Source organism: Cupressus sempervirens, chromosome 7 (genome assembly GCF_028749045.1).
Source record: "Cupressus sempervirens isolate cs-2001-9-10 chromosome 7, ASM2874904v1, whole genome shotgun sequence".
Classification (NCBI taxonomy): Eukaryota; Viridiplantae; Streptophyta; class Pinopsida; order Cupressales; family Cupressaceae; genus Cupressus; species Cupressus sempervirens.
The window spans coordinates 867,711,438-867,732,837 of record NC_143124.1 but is presented as its reverse complement, the minus strand read 5'-3'; the positions used below and the strand labels follow the sequence as shown (position 1 = coordinate 867,732,837).

General features: G+C 32.0%; 1 protein-coding gene across 2 annotated transcripts; it reads left to right on the top strand.

The window, feature by feature from the left end:
* Positions 1 to 2,376: 2,376 nt before the first annotated feature.
* On the top strand, positions 2,377 to 5,210 carry LOC149550214 (cyclin-dependent kinase B1-1-like). Of its 2 annotated transcripts, XM_089795045.1 has the most exons (8): positions 2,377 to 2,573; positions 2,653 to 2,788; positions 3,080 to 3,141; positions 3,275 to 3,386; positions 4,122 to 4,215; positions 4,349 to 4,418; positions 4,726 to 4,864; positions 5,118 to 5,210. In XM_089795045.1, exons 1-8 carry the CDS (start codon positions 2,377 to 2,379, stop codon positions 5,208 to 5,210), a joined length of 903 nt encoding a protein of 300 aa, XP_089651171.1. The 2 variants fall into 2 exon arrangements, with proteins under 2 accessions (XP_089651171.1, XP_089651172.1); XM_089795046.1 differs by lacking the exon at positions 2,653 to 2,788 and having other exon boundaries at positions 2,377 to 2,546; positions 3,082 to 3,141.
* The last annotated feature ends 16,190 nt before the right edge of the window (positions 5,211 to 21,400 follow it).

The following is a 21,400-nucleotide window of genomic DNA, read 5'->3' as shown; positions in this document are numbered from 1 at the left end:
ATCTACACCAATTTAAGGCATGCTTGTTATCTTTGATATTGTTCTTTACTATCTAAGTGTTAATCTATAAGGAATATGCCTCCTTATAGAGTACAATAAATATCCATTAATTTTTGTTATAGATATCACTAAACTTAGGTACTAGAAAATAAGAGAAAAGATAGAGACTTATTTGATGAACAACACTCTAAGAGATTCACACCAAGCAAGATCACATCCACATGTAGATAAGAAATCCATAGTCAATACTAGACCAAGATTAACAAAGTGAACCTCTAATAGATCATAGAGTAAATATAGATTTTTTTTTCTAAACAAAGTAAGGAATGTTGGAAATATAAGGTAGGTGAGGTTATTGAGATGGGAGGGGTGAATCAAAAACTAATAAAAATTTATCTTATTTCACCAATTAATCCTTTAGATATTATTATGATCTAATTGCATGCATGAAAGAAAATAAAACATTCATAACACTTTGACACATGATATGGTGACCCAAAAACCTTCCAAAATAGAAAGTAAAACTAAGGTGGGGATGATACCCACAAGCTTTAGTACTGCAGTATAAAGTTAACCTGTTAAGGCTTACAATTGACCACTTTTGGTGATCTACTATATTAGGAGTAATAAGGACTATGAGGTCCACACTATTAAATAATTTTACAAACATACAATGAAGTATGCACTTGGTCAGGAGATATAACAAAAAAATGTTAAGTTTACACAATTAAAGGATTTGACTGATGCACCTGTTATGAAAAATTAGTGGCTGATCTCTTATCTACAACTCTAATTTACTGAATGAGATTCCTTGTATTTCAATAATCACCTGGCTATGATAGATAAATCTCTCCTATTGCTTATACTGCTTGTAGCCATCTTCAATTCACACCCATACACTTCTTATTCTTCTTTCCATACATATTTGGATATGATACAACACATTAAATATATAACAATCTAATTCATTACCTTCTGGAGTTGGCTACAATACCAAATTCATCATAATTCATAAAGTTGGCCCAACTATTGTAACTTGGGTTCTGAAGACGAAATTGGTGATGTTCAAATACATGACAAACACTGTCAACACTCGAAAAACTCTGGCACTTGGTTGAAGTAGAAGCTCGGTCCATAGTGATCACTTTTAAGTAGCTTGAACTCAATTAGCACTGTGTGACTTGGTGAATACTGAGAAACTTGATAGTTGTTGAATCACTCAGTTGACACTGCATGACTTGGTCAACACTAGATTTACTTTGATAACACTATGAGCTTGGTAAATACTGTAGAACTTAGTTAGCACTATAGAGCTTGGTTAACACTAGAGTCTTCATAACTTCCACTAGACATCTCGGTAGACACTACTACAATTGGGCTATACTACAAACTATCTCTGATGCTTGGTAGATACTATGTAGCTCAATATTATCTACAAATTATCTCTTTAGCTTGGTAGCAACTGAGATACTTTGTTAACATTACTAGATGAATGATACGCTAGGTAGTAACTATAGATCTTAGTAGAAATGTAACTATTTGACTAAGTGTTGAGTCACTGATAGACAAATTGACCTTAATGTCACCAAGGAATTCATAGACATCTTTCTCAAAGTAATACTTGCTATCTTTGATATTGTTGCTTAACCATCTAATGATTAATAAATATAAAAATATGCATCCTTAGACCACATTAATAATTTCTTATAGATATTTATAAGTCACACCAACCTTAAATATATTAGAGAATTCTAAAGGAAACATACATATGAGATGAAAATAGAGCAAGAGTTATTATGTTCCAAGAAGCTCATATCTAAAGATAGAGAGCAAATCCAAAATGACATAATAGATGAAGATGAGCAAAATCAACATCAAATAGAACATAAGTACAACATAAAACCTATGATAATTCATTATAAGAAAATTCTTACTTTAGAAAATAAGAATAATAAAAGCCCAAAACACTTTCTGAAAAATAAACATTTTCAATTAATAAAATACATAAATAATTTTTTCCTTACTTTGAAAAATCATACATTCTATAATCAACAAAATAAATTTAGTAACTTTGTGGTTGTTCACTTCTAGACATTTATGCTTGATTTTGAAAAACCTTAATCCACATCGATCGCTAATTATATTTATATTAATGTTTACTTAATATATCTTATCAGTTTAACCTATATCAACACTAAGATTTGCATGCACATAAATGTAGAGTTGTCGGCTTTGGAAACCATAACGATTCCCATTCCTATAAATTACTACACTGGATTTTGAGTCCCTTTTCATTTTGTAAGTCGGATAACTCAGTCCACCACAAATTTATTTTTAAAATTTTTCAATTTTGTTCTTCTAATTTGGTGAAAGGAAATGGATGATTATAAGATATTGGAGACAATAGGAAAGGGGACTTATGGTAAGGTGTACAAAGCCAAGGTGAAAAAGACAGGGCAAATTGTGGCCATTAAGAAAGCTAAGCTTGAGCGTGATGAAGATGGAATTACTGCCACTACGCTCCGTGAGATATCCATTCTTAGGATGTTATCTCAGAATCTTAACATTGTAAGGTAAGGAAGAAATTTTAAATATTTATTTGTTTTCCATGCATTGTTTCTCTCATTAGGACTGATCATAGCAATTGTGCAGGTTACTTGATGTTCATCACATGAAATGCAACGATGGCCTCCTCTTCGTCTGTTTAGTTTTTGAACACATGGATTGTGATCTCAGGAATTACATTGACAATCTATCCAAGACAAAAATGTCGCATCATCTTATAAAGGTATTTCTTAAATTCTGAGAAATAGCGTTTCAACTTTTACAAATTAAAAATTAATCTTTCTCATGAGTCAAGGTAGAGAAAAGTGTTGTATAATCTCATGTTCTAAGGAGCCCTGATTAACTAATCTTGGTGTCTAATGTTATGCTCTAAAGTCCTGGAAATTCTTGAGGTGAATTATGCTATTTTTATATAGATTATCTATATGAATCACTGGCTCTTCCGTCTTGCTACTGGTATTTAATTCTATCTTGCTTTACTCCTTAGTCTTAATAATGACTAATTACGTTGCAGAGCTTCATGTACCAGTTGTTGAGGGGTGTTTCATATTGCCATGGTCACGGTGTAATGCACAGGTGCTTCCATTTGTGTAACATCCAATTTTTTTGTGTAGATTTTGATTTTCTGTTTGGGGAGTAGATTTTGTTTGGGGAGTAGATTTTGATTTTCTGTTTTCACAAATTGGTGATGAAGAAATTTGGTTTATAGGGACTTGAAGCCTCAAAATATATTGGTGGATAAAACAAGGGGTTTATTAAAACTTGCAGACTTCGGATTGGGGAGATCATTCACTCTTCCTGTTAACGCCTTAACCCATAATGTAAGGTTTCCCAAGCCTATCTTACACATGCCTTTAATGTTTGCATTTTCATTTTGTATACATTAATGTTATTGGTTTCCGTTGTGGAGTAGTAGTGTAGGACTATTATCTTTTGTCATTAATATTCTTATATCACATATGTTGTAGAAAAGATTGTTCACCTCTATAATATGAGGGATGCATTTAACTGAAATTTTATAGTTCAATAATTAGTACAATTAAGGAGTAGAACTACAAGTGTCGAGCTGTATCTGAAGAACCTCTCTTAGTTGAATTTTTTAAAGTTTGAAATTCTTTTCCAAGATGATATATCCGTTTAGGTGGGTATTATATTATAATATAAGATTCAAATGGTTGTCTCGTCTACTAGGACTCTGAGAAAAAATAGATTTTCTTATAAATTCTCACTGTGGATCAACAATGAGGAAAAGAACTCTTGGTTATGTCAATATCTTTAATATTATCAAAACAAAATACTTATAATTTATTATTAATTTTGCATGGAAAAATCATTATTCCATTATAATGTTTTAGAAGTATTACTATTATTTTATGCAATGTATCTCAATGATCTATAACATCATTAGAAAATGCCTGCATGCAAATTGCAAATTAAATTTATAAGAGAAATCACCACAACACAGATATAGAACAAATCTTTTAGGATCCCTACCTTATTAACCCTTAACTTGTCCTAATTTCTTTGAGAGAATTAATTGGTTTGTTCTTGGTCAGGTGATGACCCTTTGGTACAGGGCTCCTGAAGTGCTCTTGGGGGTTGTTCAGTATTCCATACCTATTGACATCTGGTCACTTGGTTGTATATTTGGTAATATTTTATCTTTTCTTGTCTTCAGTGAAAAGTGTGTAAACTACTTATTTTGTGAGTTCTTTCTAATTTTCATTATTCTTTCTATATACAAATTATGGAAATCGATCTAAAATAATACTTGGTCATGCAGCTGAAATGTATCGAATGGCTCCCTTGTTTAGAGGAGATTCAGAAATAAGCCAACTTCTTTGCATTTTTAGGTATCTCCTTTAATTGTTTAAGGAATTTAAATTTTGACACTACAGTATTATGGAAATATTTTTCTGTTTTTCTTAAATAACATTATTTTAGATTTTGGTTTGTTAAAAGAGTGCATGTAAAATTATATAATTCTTTTTTTTAAATTTGTTTTAAGATAGTACATATAAAATTATATGGTTCTTTTATTATGATTTGTTATTAATGTAAGTTGAAATGAACCACTCAAACAAGTGAAAATTTAAATTTTATATGATGACAAATATCATGTTCTATATTAAGAATTATATATATGTGTTTTTATAATAGACAACTCGGAACTCCTAGTGAAGACATGTGGCCGGGAGTGACTAAGTCTATCAATTGGCATGTGTATCCCGAGTGGAAACCTAAGAAGATTAGCGTTGCTGTTCCAGATATGGAACCAAGTGGTGTAGATTTGTTGTCTGTAAGTATAGTTTATTTGCACATACAATTTCTTTTTCTTTTTTCATAGTTTTACTCGTAAGGCTTAAACATCACACATAAGACTTCATTCCTAAGTTAAAAGTATTAAATAGTCAAAATTGACTTATTTTTTCCAGCTTAATTTTTCTATTAACATATAATATTTAAGAATGACCTGTATCAATGTACTTAGTTCGAATAATTTTCTCATAATAACCACTGTATTCTTCGCATTTGTATCATGTGTTTTCCAGAAGATGTTGGCTTATGATCCAGCGAAGAGAATATCAGCCAAGGAGGCAATGCAACACCCTTACTTCAATGACCTAGATAAATCTCAATACTAAACTGTGTATGCACTTTGTTTAATTAATTTGCATTTCTTGTTTGGGACATTGTTTTCTCTCATTCATTTTGCGTGCTCGTGGGGAGACATCTCGCAGCACAAATCATTCTATTAGAGTGGTTCAGATTAAATTTGTAGATTTTCTCTTTTGATTCTTGAAAACATTGTACAATCCACCATCATAACTGCGACACTCTTCCTAAATATAAATAGTTGAAGTTACACATTCATAATTGTCTCTATTAATTGTTGTTTACTGCATGCTGGGTAGTCTTTTCTTTTAAGTCTCTCGCGGGCTTCCTCACGAGAATAAGATATGTTTAAATATATCTCCACGTTGGAATAAAATTATATGCCTCTGGAAGTTATAACTGTACTATAAATGATCTATGTGTTATTGGTAACCGCATTTAGGGTTACTGATTAAAAGGTACAAATAAATTTAAACTTATGATTAATTACTGAACATATTTCATATGCAATCAATAAAAATGTAATGAATTTTAGATTGATTTATGTTATGATTTTTTCATATACTTAAAGACCATTACAAACATTTGATCTTTTTAATGAGTTGGAATGTCTAATGTTAGTTAATTCTCACAATATATTATAACACAAATTATGACATTTCTATTAATACAAATATTTGATATATAAATATTAGAAAAAAATTCAAACAAGAAGCATTTAATGTGTCACCACATCATATAAATACAGAAATGTCACTACATAAGATAAAATACACAAAATTTAATTGTTTAGAGATAAGATTAAATTATATGTACTTGTATACATAATAATATATATTTTAGAATATATTGATAACTTAAAGTTATATTGTTTATACTAATGACTTTCTTAAAACTATACATGGATTACAAAATAGGTAAATTATAGTTTGAAATCTACACATCTTTTAAGCCATGAACTTTCCCTTTAATTAGAAAGATCTAGTTATTAATTTTGAGTCCTAAGCATATATTTTATATATTGATTCCAATGTCTATCTTTAGTCATTATAAGGGATCAAATAATATTTTAATTATTGTGAATTTTTTTCCTCTTATATATTTTAGTCTTTTACTAGAATAAATTGTGAATTTTTATTTTGTGTGCTAAAATGTTGACACACTTCTATGGCTCATTATATCCAAGATTGGCTCAAGAATGAGATTTCAAATCATAACTCATAGCTCTCTATTCATGGAGTGTGATGATTTGTATTAGAGGTTTTCAATTTGACCTAGTTTGTGCCCATGCGACTACATCATGAAATAGGAGATTCAAGGATCAAAATATCAATGAGGATGCAAACTAATCTAAATGATAACAATACAATGCAATGTAAGAAAAGGAAATCTTAGCTATGAAAGGAAATAGCAATGCAATATTAATCTATGAAAACAAATATGACTCTAAGATAATACTAAAATGCAAGGATGAACCCTAAAGATGGAAGCCATAGATGCAAGAGAGAAAAAGACAAGAAGAGAGAAGTTCCAATGAACCTCCAATGTCCAAACCCTAATGTTCAAACTCCTTCTCCAAAATCATTCTCCAAACTTGTAGTATAACAATAAAATCTTCCTCTATATTTCTCTATATATCTCTCTATATATTTCTCTATATTGCTCTATCTATATCAAAATGACGAGAGGGCTCCTTATAAACAAAATTGTGGACGTGGGATACTTCTCACAACCAATATGAGATAATAGAGTTTGATCTATGTGAAACAAAATTTTACCAATGAGAAAAGAGGAGTGTTTGAGAAAAAAGAGGAATCCCACTTAGAGATATGTGCATTTAAGTATAGAGGAAATTTTTTTTTAAAAAAATATTTTATTTATTTTATTTTTCAAGTGGGATTTTATTTAATTAAAAGGGAGTAAGTTATTTTAATTAAATAGGAAATATTTAATTAAATTAAAAGAGGGGTTTTCTTTTAATTAATTAAATGTGGATTAATTATTTAATTAAAAGAGAGGTTTTCTTTTAATTAAATAAGACTAAGGATAAAATGATCAAACCTTAGGAAATTTTGAAATAATTGAATTAATTACAATTTGATTAGAAATTGATTTGTATTGATTCAATAAAATATTGCAAATCATTGATTTAGGAAATTTGATAAATTGAATAATGAGGATCCATAGTCCAGGTGACCATTTTAGGGTGCATACATTTTCCCCTCTTTGACTAATGTGTGATTCATTTGGGAACACATATAGTCAAAGAAAGAAATTAAAGTGTGAGATCAATTTTGGATCACAAAACAACCCAAACGTGTGGTAGATTTGGGAACACATTATGCAAGAAAAAAAAAAGTTTTTGACTTAAAAAGGTTGAGAATAAAATTGATAAAACTAAATCAATGATTGAAGTTTGTAGATATTTCCACTTCGTGATTGAAATTAAAATAAGATAGAGGAGAAACAACAAATTGATAAATTTGACCAAATTGAACAAAAGATAAAATTCTTGATGTAAGATGAAAGATATAAGAATCATAGAACCAAGGTATATTATCAAGCATGAAATATTATGCCCCAAAGGTGAATTAGAAGAAAAGAAGTGAGGTGAAAGCAAATGGAAGGTAGAAATTTGGAAGATATGGAAAGAAACAAAAGGAAGAAAATAAAATATCCTGTAAGAAATAGAATGCCCCAAAATCAATCAACTATTTAAGATAGAAATTTTGATTGAGATCATAAAAGAAGATAAAGGAAATGAAGATCATTTAAAAATGACTATAGTTGAATAAAATTCCACTAGAGAGATGAAGGGAAAACCCTCTCAAACTCATAATGCAACCTGAAAAGGAAAATTAAGATGAAGTATAATAATGCAAGCTACATGAAAATGCAAAGGTGTACTTGCAAAAGAGAAATTGTAATATAGGATTTTATGTTCATCATTAATTAGATAATGATAAAATAACTTATTTTTATCACTAGGCCATTATTAACAGGCATCAAAAAATCACACAATCATCACTAATTACAAGAACAACTATGAAGATATGAATATGATTTATATCAGATTTGAATATGGAAAGATTCTAACATAAGAATCAAAGACATAAAGGTCAAGCACTTTGACGTTAGCTTACCCAATTTAATGTAGCAAAACCATGCTCACATCAAGGCATAGATGTGACGATGATCATAAGAATGGTTGTGCAAAAAAAATTAAGGATGATGCCTCAAATCTCCTAAGTTTTTCAATGGGACAACGAGAGACACTCTATAATTTCAAGACCATACCCACAAGTAAAAAACAAATAAAAACATGCCCCATGCCCCAAGTCCTCTAGCTATCTAGCTTAGAGAGACTTATCAAACAAGGACACTCAATGAAAATCAATAACAATCAATGGATAAAGAAAATATCATGACATAAGTCAAGCATTAAGTGTTTGTGTTTATAAATTTAAGTATGTTAACTAATACTAAGTTTTGAGGATAAGGATGAAATTCTTGCAAGTAGGTAAGATCACATGACTAAATTGGGCAAAGATCAAACACTCGATGTCAGGGTTTGTTTTGAAAAATATAGGAAGGGTGGTGTTGAAAAATACCATTTACAAAGTGTCCTAAAGACTAATGCAGATGAGACATGAAAGCTAACATAGTTATGCCTCTAGTTAATGACCAATTCCAAACCAAGGCAACAATGAGAAGGCATGATGGACAAAGGCCAAGTGTCGAGGACACACACTAAGAAACAGGGGCACAAAGTCCTCAACTAGCACTTGTTTCCAGGTTTTCAACATTTGGATTATTATTATTATATTTTCTTTTTCTTTTTCTTATTTTCTTATTTATTTTTATTTTATTTCTTTAAATATATAATTTCTTTCGGAGATACATCAAAGTTCTTATTACTAAGATGATCATTTTTTAAGGACATTTTTCAATTTTTAGAATTTTGATAGTATATCATTTTTTGTATTTTTACAGGATCAATAAATATGTACAATGATGCCTCTAGATAGAATGGACATCATGGATAGAACTTCTTGAGATGTAAGACATTGATAGGATTGGGTAGTTGCTCTCCCTCTTTTGTAGATAGTAAATAGGCACTAGACCCAAATGTTGTTCTAATAATGTAAGGTCCAAGGCAATTAGGTTCAAATTTAGCCTTTTGATCTCTATTCTATTGATTCTTAGGATTTTCATGTAGGACACAATCTCCCACCTAGAATTCTCTAGGGCTAACTTTTTTGTTGAATACTTTTGACATGCACTTTTGGTAGACCCTCATAGGGTCAAATGATGCTTGGCATTTCTCATCTAGAAGTTCTAGCTCTTGAAGTCTCATGGCATGGTATTCTTCATCTCTAACTAGACCATTGAGGGAAACTCTGAGTGAAGGAATGTCAACCTATAAAGGTAACACTACTTTAGCACCATATGTATGGGAAATAGCCCTTGTAGAAGTATTAATACCCATTCTATAGGCCTAAAAAGCTAGATTTATCTAAAGTACCAATCTCTACTATTCTTAAGAATTGTTCTATGTAAGATTTTGAAAATGGTTTTATTTGATGCTTCAACTTGAACATTTCCTTGCGAGAAGTAAATGGAAGACCTATGCTGTTTTATCTTGAATTTCTTACAATGTCATTTAAGGTCCTTATTTTTAAATTGGCCTCCATTTTCAGTGATAATCTCATAAGGAAGTCCATATCTACATATAATATGATTTATAATAAATAGAGAAACTATCTTGCTCAAGGAAATAAAAAATGGGACAACTTCTACCCATTTAGTGAAGTAATTAGTAGCAATGACAATAAACTTGTGTCCACATGATGAGTTGGGATGAATCTATCTAACAAGATCAAAGGATCAACCCTAAAATGACCAATTAGAGATAAAAGGAATGAGTTCCCTACCTGGAACATGTATTAGGTTACCATGTTTTGGTCACTTTTCACATGACTTTGCATAAGCTACTGTATCAATCTACATTCTGGTCCAATAGTACCCCACCCTAAGCAACCTTTGAACCATGGAAAGACCATTAGAATTTGCCCCATAGATGCCCTCATGGATGTCAACTAACACTTGATTGGATTCTTCCTTTTCTAAGCATCTAGGAAGTGTTCCATCTAGAGCCCTCCTATACAAATCTCTAGAGATAAGGGAATGGAAAGAGGCATTTCAAATAAGGTTTTTATGTTTAGATCAGTTAAATGTTTCAAGTATAATGACATCATGAAGGTATGAATAAATGACACCATAATGGGATGATTCGTGACCAACAAGGGTACAAATAACATGACATTCTTGAGAATCATAAATAGGGTGATGTAACTCTTCCACCAGAAATTCAAATCTTGATTCATGTTGCTCTAATCAAAGAAGTCAAGCAACTATAGCCATAGCATCAGCTATTTTATTTTTTTCTCTAGGGATTTGTTGAAATGAGACAAATGTGAATTAGCATCTCAAGGAATCAACCATTTTCTTGTAAGCTACTATTTCTCATTTTTTGTTAAATAAGTGTGATTGATTTGGTTGATTATCAGCTGTGAATCCCCATGGATGTGTAACTCTATAATTCTCCATTCTATAACCATCTTAAGTCCACTTGTTAAAGATTCATACTTAGCATTATTATTTGTACATGGCAATAATAACTTGTAAGATTTAGGAATCGTGTACCCATGAGGAGAAACAAGCAACACACTAGCTCCAAAACCATTTTGCATAAAGGATCCATCAAAGAACATCTTCCATGTTCTTTTAGTCATATACATGAGGTGCTTGTCTAGGAAATAAACTCGAATAGGTGCATCATCTTGTAATGGGAAATCAACTGATTGATCTGCTATGGCTTGCCCTTTGATTGCTTTATGCTCAATGTACGCTATGTCAAACTCTAAAAGGATTATCATCCATTTAGCAAGTCTACTTGTGAGAGTAGCCTTACCTAGTAATGTGTGCGAGCATATAATGTTACAATTTTTGGGAAACAAACACAATTGCGAGCCCATCTTTCTCAATACTAGTGTAATTAACCTCATATGAAAAAAAAGGTATGACTAATGTAGTATATTTCTATTTCTTTCCCATGTTCATCTAGTTGAGCTAATAATGTCACCAAGGAAGACTCTATTACTGAAATATATAGAATAAGGGGTTTCTATGAGATAGAAGGCATTAAAATAGTAGGATTTTCAAAGTATTTCTTGACTTGATCTATGCTCTTTTGATACTCTTCATTCCATACACATTTGAATCCTTTATGTAAGTTCTTATTGAAAGGTTGAGCTCTATGTACCAAGTTTGAAATAATCCTCCTTATAGATTGAAGATGCCCTTGAAGACTCATTTGATTAATGTTTTTAGGAGGTGGAAATTCCATGATTGCTTGAACCTTTTTAGGGTCCACCTCTATTCCTTTTGTTGAGATAATGAATCCTATTAATTTTCTAGAAGTGATTCCAAATACACACTTTTTAGGATTTAACCTTAGTTGAAATTGTTATGTGTGATCCAGAATGACTTCTACATCATTTAAGTGTGTATCCCTTTTCTTAGACATAGCTAAGGTGTCATCCACATAATCTTCCATATTTTTATGCATCATATCATGAAGAATAGTTGTCATAGCACATTGATAGGTGGGTCCTACATTTTTCAAACCAAAAGGCATAATGTTCCAACAATAGGTACCCCATACACAAGTGAATGCAATATTTTCTTGATCTTTAGGATCTATCTTAATCTAATTATATCTAGAAAAACCATCCATTAAGGAATAAATCTCATAACCTGCAATCATATCCACTATCATTTCTATATTAGGAAGTGGAAAATCATCCTTGGGCATGCTCTATTAACATCTCTAAAATATGTGCAAATTGAAATGATTTTTTCATGTTTTCAAATTGGTACAATGTTTGATATCCATTTAACATAGTGAATAGCTCTTATGAATTTTGCACCAAGGAGTTTATCTAATTCTATCTTGACTGGGAGAGTTATGTGAGGATGCATCGTTCTCAATTTGTACTTAACTGGTTTAACACCTAGAGCTATGGATAAGTAATGCATAATAAGATTAGTGTCCAACCTTGGCATATCTGAATAAGTCCTTACAAAATTGATCTTCTTTTCTTATAAGAACTTAAAATTGGCTGATTTTTATTGTGATGATAAAGAGTGAGCCAAATATACCATTTGTGAAGCTTCATCCATACCCATATTGACTGCTTGTGTTGGTTCAATAAGCACTAAAGATCTATCCTCAAAATAACTAGGGAGATGATCAAGTACCTCATCCTTAGGCACCTCAAAAAGTTTTTCACCCTTAGATACATCCTTTTGTTTTACCTTTTCTTTGTTTTTCCATCACCACATAGTGATTTTAATCGTAAGAATTCCTATTCTTTTTATATTTTCTTTTCTTTTTATTCTATAACTAAGGTACTTGATTTTTGGCTCTGTTATGTCGGTAGCCAATTTACTAGTGGAAGGGACTATGAGTTCAGTGGCATTCAAATAGTAGGCTATCTCATAATCATTTAAAAAAATTAAAATCTAAAGTTGATGATTGTATTTAGACCAATCAATCAAATCAGGATGAACAAGGATTAAATCAATGACTGGTTCAAGGTTATGAAAATGAATGATATGTTTGGTGATCAAAGAGTCAGTGTCTATCAAGTAACTTCCTAAACTACCCAAATTAGGATTCCTTCTAACAAGCAAAGAATCATCCACTAAGGTAACATGTGAGTTCAAATCATCTAATCCTATACAAGAATCTTCAACTAAATTGGGTTAAGAACTATATGTATGAACAACATCAATATCCATATCAATTGTAGAAGTCTAGATAAGAGGGAGTCCTATTCATACTCATTGGAATCTATTTCTAAATCTTGACTAGGACGCTTAAACCATGATGTCTTGGGATGCCTAGACATGGAAGCCTCAATATCATCAAGGGTCACACTCTCTTGTTCTAAATTTGTAACTACCTTATGAGATACTAGACTATTTGAATTTCCCCCACTCTTCACACATATCTTGTTGATTTTCAAAATTAGGTATATACTCTTGTTCTTCTTCACTATCTAACTTATCAATGATAGAAGCAACATTATTGTGATTGTGATTTACATATCCTAGGCCAAATGACTTCTTAGACTTGCATCTGAAAGGACCATGATCAAGGGGTTCAGATCTAGCATTCAATCTATTACTAAGAGGGTCATGTTGAATATAACACATCATCTTGAAAAATGTATAACCTCTTCCACAAGCTTTAGGAGAGGGAGTAAAGTTCTAATTGTGTATATACTTCTCTTCTCTATAAATCTAATCTCTAGTAGTCATATCTTCTTTCTCATATTGAATAGGCATTGAAAACTTTACAAATGTGTCAAATACTGTCATAGTTGAAGAGAAAGGTTTCATATCTTGTGAAGATTTACCATAAGATCTAGATGAAACTAGTTATGCTAGAAGGTAGCTGAGTTTATATCCCCCCTTGCCAAGGTCTATGGATTTGAATTTGTCTTTACATTCAGCTATATTTGCATCAAAATCATTTGCTTCTTTATTGAGGGGAACATGAGTACTTGTCAAAATCAAGTTAATAGACAAAGTATTATCCCTAGGTATACAAATCTTTGTTACAACAAAAGGGAACTTAATGCACTAATGATAGGTAGATGGTACTACTTTCCTATTAGGAATCCATGGCCTACCAAGTAAAATATTGTATGCAGGGTGTCCAACATCAACCATTTGGAATAAAATATCTTTTTCAATAGGACCAATCCTAACAGGAAGGACGACCAACCCCTTTAAACTTCTCTCTATCTCATCATAGGATTTGATAATAATATTCCTTCTAGTATCAATAACTTGTTTAGAATAACCTAATGTCTTTAAAAGACTTAAAGAACAAATATTAAGCCCAACACCCCCATCTATCAACATGTGCCTAACATGGGTTCTATGGATAATGAACTCAATATGAATGGCAAGATTGTGTAGATGGCTCAAAGATTTATCATCTTCCTTTGAAAAGGAAAGGTAATGAAGGATAGCAATATGATTAACCATGTTTTTGAATTGATCATCATCTAAATTTTTGGCAACATTCGCCATGTGCAAAGCATCCTCAAAGACTTGTTTGTGTCTCAGAGACAACTCTAAAAGCTCAAAGATTAAAATTTGATCAGGGTTTCTTTGCAATTGATCAACAATATTATAAATATACCTAGGATTAACCACTAGTTTTGAAGGAACATACTTGGTTTGTACTTGTTTTAGTTTACTTGGTTGGTTTGAACTAGGTCCTTTAATGACAAGGGGACCTTGACTTCATGTAACAATATTGAGACTTTGGGAAGACACTTGCTTAGGTTTACTTGAGTGGTTTAAATTGGGTCCTATAATGACAAGGGGACCTTGAGATGACTCTCTAGAGTAAGCACCCCTTAGCACCAAAATGGGTTTTTTACCAAGGATAGGAGAGCTCAAATTTTAAATCATAACCACTGGGATCTTTATCTTCCATCATGTTGACACTTTCTTCTACAACCTTTCTCATATTGACAACATTTTCTAAATTTCTATAAGTGTAATTGATTGTAGCATTACCATTCTTAGGTTGGGAAGCTTCCCCTTTCTCATACTTGGAAAAAGGCTCTTTGAATATTGTGTGATCAACATTTGTATTTAATCTATCTATTTCAAGTTTTCCATTCTCAATAATATCTTCAAAAATATGCTTAAATCTCCCATAGTTTTCAATATTATGTCCAATGCCATTGTAAATTTTGCAATAGGCTTTCTCATCCCACCAATATTACTTAACTTTAGGTATGTGGAACTTTTTGACATCATAAAGGTGCACAAGATTACAAGAAAGGAGCTTCATGAATATCTCTTTGTATGACTCACTCAATTGTGTAAAGTTATGTTTCTCTCCTTTAGGCCTTTCTTGATAACTTGGTTTGTTACTTTGTTGATTGGCACTAACCAAATGGAGAAAAACTTGGTCTTTAGGCTTAGAGGAATCCACAACTCCATCATTAACCACTTGTTTTTTCTTATTCCAATATGTGTTCTTTAATTTATCATTTTTATTGTTGTTATTTTGATCAATTTTTTTGTTGTTTTCATTTTTTGTCAAAATACCTTGCTCTCTCAAAACATCATCAATTCTAAATGTGGCTTCAGCCATGGTATCAAATGACTCAAATACCATCTTCTTAACTTCATACTTCATCTTAGGAACCATGTCACTAATGAGGATTTCAATATTTTCTTTCTTAGGAATAGTCCTTGAATAGTGAGAGCACTATCGTCTCCATCTTTGAAAGAAAGTAACAAATGATTCTCCTTGATTTTTCTTTGTGTGACATAAGTCCAATAGAAAGACAGATAGTGAAAGATTGATGCAAAGTGTTGAACAAATCTCTAAATTAACTTAGGGAACATATAAATAATAGGAGTTATATTGGTAAACCATTTCATCGATTGACCCTTAAGACTCCTTGGAAATAATCTCATGAGGTATAAATTATCATGATGAAACTCAAAACTCATAGTATAGAACTGACACACATGATCATTTAGATCCCCATTTCCATCAAAATTTGCATAATGGGGGATATCAATTTTTCTAGGAAAATCTTTAATGTCAACACTCTTATCAAAAGGATTAGGACAAACTAATTCAAGTGAAAAAGAACTCTTGGATGCCAATATTTTCCTCAGTTGTTTCTTCAATTGGTCAATTTCTTCTTTCATAGAGGGATCATGCTTCTCAATATTTTTATCTACATCAAAGTTGCAAGGGACGTTAGTAACCTTGTTGATTAAATGTTGAAGTCATGAATCTTTGTTTTGCTTCATATATGCTTCCATATGTTGCTTAAAATGTGGGTCTTGTTGCATAGCCATGAAATCATAAGAATCACGGTCAAAGTTTGAGCTACCACCTCCATATTGTGAACCATGATGAGCTTATTTTGAAGATTGTCCTAAAACTCTAGGAGGTGTTGGTCTCCTATAATAATCATGTCTTCAAGCTCTCCTTCCTCTTGGGTTAGGAGATACTGAAGGTGTTCTTGAGTGTCTTCCAATTCATGGAGTCTTAGGAGGGGTGGATGGAGGAGAGTTGTTTCCACCATCAATGCATATGTTGCTGAATTTATTGTTTAGTAGTGGAGTCACATGAAGGTCTTGTTCTTCTTGATGGGCTTTCCTTTCTATCTCAATCATGACTTGTCTTTCTTCCTCTAGGAACCTAAATTGTTCTTCCTTCTTAGCTTGTTCCTCTAGAAGAGCTCTTCTCTCATGCTCAAGTACTTTGAGTCTACTACTCACATAACCTAAAGATTTCATGAGTAGTGTACCCGGTCTTGACTATTTAAACCTATTACCAAAAAATGTTGTATTCACATGAGTGCTAGAAGGCTCACTAATTTGATCATCATATTGGGATTTCTCTTCTTGATAGGTATAATGCTTACCTTTCGTATCCCTTTGGTGTGCATGCAAATATCTATCCTCAATATGGGGTGAGATTGGTCTATTTCCATGAGTAGGACCACCACTCAAAGGGTCAACATAGTGTTAACCACTTCGATTCTTCTTTTTTAGAGCAATTATAAAATTCATATCCATATCTAAGTGAGGTGATGCTAAGGGTGTACTCAACTCAATAAGGTCACTACTAGGGTCAATGAAAAGTTTTGGAATATTCTTAGGTGATTGAGCAAACACAAGTTATTTTCCCTTACATCTTTGACAAGTTTGAACTAAAGGTAATTGTTTAAAGATGACTTGAGGTCTCTTTCCTTGATCTACTTGATATCTTGTTGTAATCGACATGAAAGAAAAGGTACTAGATTATTTGATAACCCTAAGAAACATTGGTACCAAACTAGGATAGTAAAAGCACTCACGTCCAAAAAAGATGTGATAATATGGAATTTTTCAATAGGGATAAACCAACACTGCCACAAAGTTGCCTACAGCTTTGGGTGAATACCCTAGCACATATGGACCAGGAGGATGATTTTCCCAAATTATAAATAATTAAAATTAAATTTTTATGAAAGTGGATGGACAAGAGATTACTAAGACTCTCCAAACATAATATCAAAGAGTCCAAAGGTATATCTTTCCCAATAGGGATGGTCTCTAACTAAGCGACTCTAAACAAGGTCACTTGTGAAATCAAAGACCACTAATTCAAGGGGTCAAAACACATAACTCAAGGTGCAAACAAGCTTCTAACAATGGGGTAAGTAGCCTAATTTGAACTGGATCAACATAAGGAGACTATAAATAACCAAATAGCAAATTAGTTTGATCATAAAGTCTTGACCTAGGAACTCAGATTTTATTTGTTTTAGATATCCAACTAGGTGTGCTAAATTTTGAATCATGAACTAGGCATGCAAGACAACAATTTGGAATTTCAACAAAAAATCTTCAAATACTGAGCAAGGGGCAAAGAAACCTTGCACATGAACAAGAATAGTGTCATAGTATTAGTCTAATCCCTAAAACCACCAATATATATGTTCTCAAAAAATTTTCCAATCATGTACGTAGTCCTAGAAAAGAAAATTTGGTAGCATTATGGTTCTTAGTAATGTTCAACTCTACAACTTTTGCATTCTAGAGTGGGAAAAATGCAATCCTAGCGCACCAGTGTTTTGACATATTTTAAGAATTTAACCAATTAGAGATATTGAGGAGATCCAACAACCCAAAAAAAGACTACACCCATGAGGATTACTCCCACAAAGACATTTATATAGCAGTTGCTACAACAATGTCAAAAATGGCTATTACCACTTGAGGTTTTGTCCACATGGTTGACCTAATAAAGGGAATGTCCACTATGGTTAACCCTCTCTAATCAAGTAAGACTCAAAAAGTTGTCCCACATGGGGACTTGATTTGGATTCAAGGGTTTCAAGTTTCTGATGTACCGAAAAGGGAATAGAGCATACTCCTCTAACCTCTTTACCTTACTCAAACACAGCACACAAGATTCTTCAACATGCTATTTTGAAATCACCTCACCAAATTTTTGGAAAAGCTAACAACAAACACCACCAATCTCAAAAGAAAAAGTACTAATGGATGTTGAGGACAAACCCAAGCAGAATAGTGAGATAATAACAAATATCCTTCCCTACCTACAAAGGGATCTATTGTTGAGAAGAGCTTCACATGTAAGGAAAGTGAATGAAGCACATTCCCTCAAGAACTCCAGAAATATTGTTCATAGGGCCTAATTACTATGTGAAACACATAGCATAAAAGTAAATCTAGATCCAATTTTAGAGCACCAAATGAAGTGTGAATCTATGGAAGCATGTAAAAGAACTCAAGACATACACATGAGAGGGTTCATTTAATTTTGTAATCAAAATTTTATAGAGATCCAAAAAAATACTTGGTAATCCTTGCAAAGGATCTTTTCTCTATTGTACCGTTCATTTACCCTTGAATGCTTGTTTGCAATGAACAAAGTAACAAGAAAAAAAGCAAACACAAGATATGCAATTTATATCCAACTTATACAAAACTAGGGTTAGATCTAAAAATCTAATTTTTAAGAGTGATAATAACTAGAAAATAACCCAAATGAAAGCTCACATCATGCATTGATCCATGTGAAAATTAAATGTGATCTATTCATTAAATGCCCTTTTATTAATGTTGATTTTTGACCTAGTCAACAAGATTGGACCTATATGATATGAATTTGGATCCAAAACCCTAAATACAAAAAATAGACTCTTGCCAAAAACTAGAGCTTTTCAAGAATTTTAGAATTTTGAAAAGGTCTTTTCATTTATGCCCTAGTAAGCCATTTTGTCAAAATAGACCAATTTTTACAAATCAAATAATTGAGCCTTAATATGACCTCTAAAATCAAATTCAAAGTACCAACCCTATTTCAATTTCAAAGACTGTTCAAAAAATGTAGAATTTCAAAAAAAAATTCTAATTTGTGCCCTAAAATATTTTTTCATGAAAAATCAAGAAAAAATAGAACATACCTCAAAAAAATCTAAAATTTTTACTAAAGAATCTTTGATATTTTGCCAACTTGGAAAAAAAAACTTAGACTAAAATGCTAAGCCATCTGGGAGATATTATCAAAACTTTAAGATATAGGATTTTTTTGTCTACAAATAAATCCACATAATAGGGTTACCTCATAAAATATCTAAAACTAGAAAGTAATAGTGGGTTTCCCCAGAGTGGGTGCCAAAAATGTGTATGCTAAAATGTTGACACACTTCTATGGGTCATTATATCCAAGATTGATCAAGAATGAGATCTCAAATGGTGACTCATAGGTCTCTATTTATGGAGTGCAATGATTTGTAATAGGGGCCCTTAGTTTGACCTAGTTTGTGCATATGCAAGTACACCATGAAATAAAAGACTTAAGGAACAAAATTGTTGAATCTAAGACTAGTTTTGAATATTTTGTGTCAACACACTTAAGATGTTTACTAAGTTCATGCCCAGTAAAATATGTATAGATGTCGAGTAAATAGTTGGTCCCAAGTAAACAATTGATGCCCAGTAAATAGTTGATGCTGACCAAATAGTTGATACCCAGTCAGTTCAATTTCCAAGCTAGACAAAACTACAACAAGTGCCAAGTAATAACATTATCAAGTGCTGAGCATCAGCAGTAATGAGTGTTGAGTAACATAGATTGGAAATAGATGTTTGTAATTGCACAAACACCTATGTAAACCATTTTTGAGTTGACATAGAAGAATCTTAAAGGATCTTGATGATAGGATTGAATCTTTTGCATTACCTATGTAATCTACATGTAGCCAATAAAGAAAAAGGAGAAGGCATGCAACCAATAAGAAAAGTGCACGAGTTGAGTGGGAAATAAAGATTGAATATGGATTGTAGATTCATACCTAACCCTAAGTCTTCAAAATATTTAAAAGGAGGACAAAACCCCATTGTATGCATACAAGAGAGAAGTGTACGAGTGAACTATAGTGAAATTCAAAGAGAAGTGTGAAAAGACTTATAAGAATAAAGTAACATTGTAGCATTTAGTTGATCAAGAATAGAGTATCAGAATATTTTAGAGTGACATATTTGATCAACCAAGGATCAAATCAGCAAGAGTAGAACAAGGATCTGGAATTAGCAATTGAAGATTACAAAGCTATCAGGTCAAATATTTTCTAATACTCTCTAGAAATTTTATTAGATAATAGAAATCCTATGAACTTAGGTTGGCCTAACAACCATTTGTAAATCCTTTTACAAGGTGGGATAAAATTGAATGTACTGAAGTCCTTTAATTAGGCCTACTTTTAGTGGGGTGGTGAAATCCTTTAACCAAGTCACTTTTAATATGGTGTAAAGTCTTTAACAAGACAGGCTTTTTACAAAGAAAACCATTGGAAGTGGTCAAATTTTGTAACCTTGAATAGTTAGACATTGCTATAGTGATATTTTGTGGGTGTCATCCTTGCACCCTAGTTTTACCTTCTCATTTTTGGAGGGTTTCTGGGTTACCAAATCTTGTATTATCTATTTTCATGCACCTCTTTACTTTCATGTTTATTAGATGGATTAGATGCATGTGAATGTTTTTAGCCAAAAAGGTTTTTAAGGTTAAATTTAGATACTTCTAATTGATGCCCCCTCTTAGAAGTGTATCTTCCCACTTGTAAATTCCAACAATTGGTATCATAGCTAAGTTCTCACAAGAAGGAGCCTTACAACTTGGAGAAAAGATCTAGAAAATGGAAGTCTACAAACTTGGGAAGATCATAGAGAATCAAGCAATTGATATACAACTTTCTATACATGCACTAGGAGAAGTTAGAGAGGAACTAAGAAAATATTTATAAATAAGAAGAGAAATTGCCATAGCTCAAAATGATACACAATACAAGGAGATTGACACCTTTAAACTATTTTCAAAGGAAGATTCCAAGGAGTATGATGCAGTAATAGAAAACTTTATGGAGAAGAATAGAGCTTAAGCTGAAGAAATCAGTATACTCAAGCTTGAACAAGAATCACAAGCCATAATTCTTTGTGAAGTAATTGAATAGAAGAAAAGAGCCATTGAAGAAAAAACCATGATAGAAGATGACAAGAGAGATCTTACCAATAGACTGGAGGAAAA